At 35.5% G+C, this 5196-nt stretch overlaps 1 protein-coding gene across 1 annotated transcript; it reads right to left on the minus strand.

Annotated features, from left to right (window-relative positions):
• On the minus strand, window positions 1–4227 carry LOC148764640 (uncharacterized). Its single transcript, XM_088802871.1, has 4 exons — window positions 4132–4227; window positions 3398–3481; window positions 2472–2539; window positions 1–1743 (listed from the first exon to the last, which is right to left on the minus strand). The coding sequence occupies exon 4, from the start codon at window positions 1735–1737 to the stop codon at window positions 970–972; it is 768 nt and encodes a 255-aa protein (XP_088658997.1). The 5' UTR covers window positions 1738–1743; window positions 2472–2539; window positions 3398–3481; window positions 4132–4227; the 3' UTR covers window positions 1–969.
• Window positions 4228–5196: the final 969 nt, after the last annotated feature.

Here is a 5196-nt window from a genome sequence, read left to right on the forward strand (position 1 = left end):
TTTATTTCTTAAGATTTGACTTCAATCATCATATTATTCATCTTAACACTCCACATGTTAATTTATTTTTATGTAGCCATCTCAAAAATTCTCTAACTTTTCTTTCTCTTACATGCCAATATATATAAGGCAATAATAAAAAAATAAAAAAAAAACTTTGCAATTTCACTCATCATCTTTATCTTAATACCTCCCAATGCACTTAAGACTCCAAACAACAAAGCTTAGCATGAAAACCAATGACCATTCTTCAACTCGTGTGTTTCATCTTCATGCCACTCTCAATTTGCTCTGCTTTCTAGCCATTAGGGGTTCTTAACGTGACAGCGTTTGATAGTCAGTACTGTGGCGTTGCAACGGTTTGAATTCACTTTATCTTAGCAACTCTTCCACCTTTAAAGCTACTACCTCAATTATTCACAATCGTGTGGCTTCCCTTCGAGTCTATACCACAATTAGCAAGACTAACTTTCTATCACAAGTGTGAAATCAAAACATTGATTTAACGTATTTTTTTTTGCCACTAGCATTCATATATCTTTACCATAACATTTAATACGAGTTTGTTTAAGCAAAGATCTCCAAATTTATTCATAGCTACATGTATCTCAAATTGCTCATCACTTATCATCAGTCCATAAATCCCACTCGAAAATACCCTTTCCATATTGTATAGTGATTTCACCATATAGCATCACTGCACGATGTTCCTCCATTCTACTATCATGGATACTCCATAGAAATTAATTAAAAGATTTACGTACCCTAACTAATGCTAATTCCATTTAATCATATCTTAAATACTTCAAACTTGTAAATTACAACTCCAAATGTATGTCCATATATTGATAATCTTTATATATTTCATGATCATGAAAACTACAACTTACAAACTAGCTTTCTATCATACGTACTTTATTAGAGCACTAATTTCAACTTATTTAATCTACCCTTGGTGGTATGTCAAAATCATCCCTGTCTCGGTTGCAATCCAGAGGAATCTCTCCTCTGTATATCCGTATGAGCTGGTGGAGATGGAGCAGCTACCGTAGCCCGTCCTAACTGTGGACAATCTCTCCTAATGTGACCCAGTTGATCACAATGAAAACATCGTGCAGGCCCTCTGCACGGCCCAACATGATAATTCCCACAATTTCTGCATCTACGTGAACTTCCTGAAACAGAAGAGTTTTTGCCCCTGTTTGGTGGCTGACTAGAAGATACACTTAGATTTCTCCTTTTTGCTAACTCAGCTCGTAGACTCTTATTTTCATTCGCAAGCTTCTCGGCTCTTAAAGCCATTCGCACCACCTCTTTAGCCACGGTTGCGTCCGACTCACCCATAAAAGAAACACAACTATGTTGCCTAGCCTCTTTAAGCTTCTTAGAATCAGAAACATCCAGCACTGGTGGTGGGACAGGAGGTGGGGATGGTGGTACTGAAGGAGCAGCCAGAGGAACTGTAGGAAGAGCTTGACCAGCTTGAGCCTGGCCAGCAATAGCAGTAAAGAAGGCTGCTAATGCCTGAACTGCCTCAAGAGGCATAGCAGGAATACTAGTAAGTGGTAGAGGAGGTGGAGGATGTGGAGGAGTCTTGGTTTGTTCAGCAGTAGGTGCTGCCCGAATGGTGGATGCAGTCAATTCCTCCTCTATTGCACCTAACTGACGACGTTGGAAACGACCTCTTCCCCTTCCAGCTGATCTAGTGAAAGGTGGTTGTTCGCGTCGAGGAGACATAATAATCTATAATAGGGAACAAAGTGAGTTTAGGCAACCTCAGGCTCTATATGCTTATGCATGTATTTTATTCAACCTAACCTAACTTAACTCGGGGCCACACTGACACTGTAAATTTTTAAAACAGCTTTAAAATAACTTTAAACCCAAAAATCTTTCAAACCAACAGCTCTGATACCAACTTAATTGTCACGACCCGGAACTCCCATCGAGCCCGTGACAACCGCCGCGACGTCTCAATTTACATTCATTACCCAGAATGTCAACCGAGACCCCGCAAGGCTTTAATATCAGCTTCTCATTTCCCCTGTGGGTAGCTGTTTCCAAATACCACATTTTAAAAAATTTTAAACTGTTTCCAACTTAAACAAATGAAATAATAATTTCCGTCTCACAGGGGTATTTTTGTCATTTATCCCAAAAATCTCAAAAATCATCTAAAAATATAGTATGTAAGTGGAAAACACATATTTCTTAATCAAAAATAATTTTGGATGTCTAAAACATTCGTTTAAAATGGAATTATGACTGTTATAATAAAATAAAAATATTCAATAAAATATTCAATTTTCACATAAAACGATATTTTAAGAACACTGCATAAATAATTTTTATAGCGTAAAAGCAAAATAAATTCTTACATACCGTAATACAGATAACCAAAGTATAGAATTTAATTTACAGTGACACGTGGGCCCACGAATGATCAAAAGTATCAAAAGAAATGAACCTACAGTCTTTGGATGTGGCAAGTTCAACTGTAATCCTTGCCGATATCAGTTATCTACAATCTATTCTGAACCTGAAATGGGTGGAAATGAGGGTGGTGAGATTATAAAATCCCAGTGAGTAAACAAACATCACTCAAAATATCTAAAGTCGAGTAAAAGGAGACTATTAAAACATTTCATCAAACTGTAATTTATCATCTTTCAACTTATTTCAACCAAATGAAATCAATTTATTTAAAGCAAGTAATCAGTATGGCTTATGAATTTCTTAAAAAGCTTGGCTCATGCCAAAAATTATTATCATACTCAGTTATTTGGGATACCTTGGCCGAGGGCTATCCCAACTGAGTCCGCCAAGGCTATTAGAAAGTCATGTTTTTATTTTGAAAACATAGCCATTCATTGACGTTGGCCGAGTTCCCCTTCACGAGGTGGTTTGGCGTGAAGTGAACTCTAAAAGTTATACCTCAGGAGTTACCCTACTCGCCTCTCCAACCGAGGTAAAAATATAACAGGATTCCGTGCCCCTCTAATAGGCTAGTCCACAGAATCCAGCCCACTGCAGCAGGTCAAACCCACCATACAATAAATTTTTGACAGCATGACAGGGCTAATATATTACTACCCAGCTTGCAAGGGTAAAATAAAGCAATTCATACAATTCATAAAAAACATAGCCCAGCCAGTCATACCAATACAATAACATAAGCCATTAATTCAATTTTAAATTTACAACATATCAGTGGTCTCCAATTACTCTATTTGCAAAATCGTTATCTCGTTTCAAGACAATTTATAAAATATTTTCATTTAAACTCATTTTGTTTACAAAACATAAAAATTTACCATTTGAACTCATTTTCATAAAATTCACCAAAACCGAATAAAAACATACTTTAGATAATTAAAATGATGGTAAGGTTACTCACCGTGTCTAGAGTGGGGATTTTTGAAATACTCAGACTACTAGTCCTCGGGTGCAATTCCTTTGCCTTTATCGGAGGACTCACCACCTTGACACAGTAAAAAATCGAGAAATTCACCACATTGGTAGTAAATTGAAATTAAACTAATTTAGACTACTAATGCTTGATATGGAATGCAAAAATGTCTAAATTTTTGCCTAAATGCGGTGTTAGCCTATTTCGGTCTTTTACCCGATAAATTGATATACGCGTCCGTTTAAACTCCAAATTAATTTTTTTTCAGTTTCTACACCTCAATTGCACCCAAATTGACTTAATGTCCCTCAGTGTGGTGCAAATTATCAGTCCCGATAACAAATTACGAAAATACCCCTAGTGGGTAAAAATTTGTATTTTTGCTCCGAAAATATCCATTATTTTTCTAGGCTCATAATTCATCATTATTCATCATAATTCCTCAAATAACCATCAAGATCATCAGCCAATATTCCCCTAGAAAATTCAGCATAATGGGTTTCAATGGGAGAAAATTATATTTCTAGCTTATTTTTGCTATATTTCAATATAACTTAACTAAAATCACTTAATTCAATTAAAATCAACCAAAAATCAAGCTCAAAACTCATCCATGGAGGTTTGGCCAGCATGGGTGTCCATACCCACTTTCTAATTTTGCATGGAAATGAGAAAAAAATGCATGGGTAGTGAAAATCACAAGGAAAATCAATGAAATTTACCTTTTTAATGCTTGATTTCTTGATTTCTCTTGATTTTCTCCAAATTTTTCAGGTAGGATTCTTGTTTTTTTTTTCCCCTTTTCTCCCCTGGTTTGGACAGCTGAAGAAGATGAGAATTCCGGAATTTTTACCTTTTTAAAGGCTAAAATAATATAATATTATTTTATTCATTTTTTTAATGTTTTATTAATTCCTTAAATTCTAGCCATCCATTTGTTTCCAAATTTTCACCATACACTTGTCCCAAATATCCATAGCTTAGGTAAAATTCTCAGACTTATCCAAAGTCTTGGTGGAGTAATTTTTGAAATTTACACTTTTACCCCCGTAAAAGTCAAAAATTACATTTTTGCCCCAAAAATTGAAAAATTGCCCATAGACATATTTTTCATCCCTTATACTCATACCATTCTCCAATTTGTCAAATTTGATCTAAATTCTCTCAAAATCTCAAATTTTGTCCGCGAGTGGCAAAATTACGATTTTGCCCCTACACTCTAGAAATCACTGGAATTAAACTTTTTCACTGCCAAACCCTCAAATTATACTCCAATACTCAAATCATACTCCAATAAGTCAAATGGGGCTAAAAAAATTCTTTTCTAAAAATTCCCATTGTGTCCTTGGGTGGCAAATGACCATTTTGCCCCTGGACAGTAAAAATTCTAGTTTGACTTCAAATTGATCCTCGAACTCCAAATCACCATATTAAACCATTCTGGGACTTTAATATTCTTAATTTCATTTTAAATTCTCTATTTGATCTAGTTCGAGACTTAAATTAACTTAATTGTACCATTTGGTACATTGTCGTCTTTTAACGATTTTTCTTTCAGGGCTTTCCAAGTATGCAAGCATATTGTCAATCATATGAATGACATGGAAAGTATTTTATAAGATCGGGCTTGACACCATCCGTCTGTGGGTGAAAAGCAGTGCTAAATTTCAATTTGGTTCCGAGAGCTTCTTGAAATTTCGGCCAGAATAGAGAAGTGAATCGAGGATCTCGGTCTGACACTATAGAAACGGGAACTCCATGTAGCCTCACAATCTCATCTATATAGA

Source organism: Theobroma cacao, chromosome 1 (assembly GCF_053813885.1).
Source record: "Theobroma cacao isolate CCN51 chromosome 1, ASM5381388v1, whole genome shotgun sequence".
In the NCBI taxonomy this organism is placed as follows: domain Eukaryota; kingdom Viridiplantae; phylum Streptophyta; class Magnoliopsida; order Malvales; family Malvaceae; genus Theobroma; species Theobroma cacao.

Bases quoted from the DNA above. Each gene is read 5' to 3' on its own strand.
- LOC148764640 (XM_088802871.1), bottom strand. From the start codon at position 1,737: ATGTCTCCTCGACGCGAACAACCACCTTTCACTAGATCAGCTGGAAGG.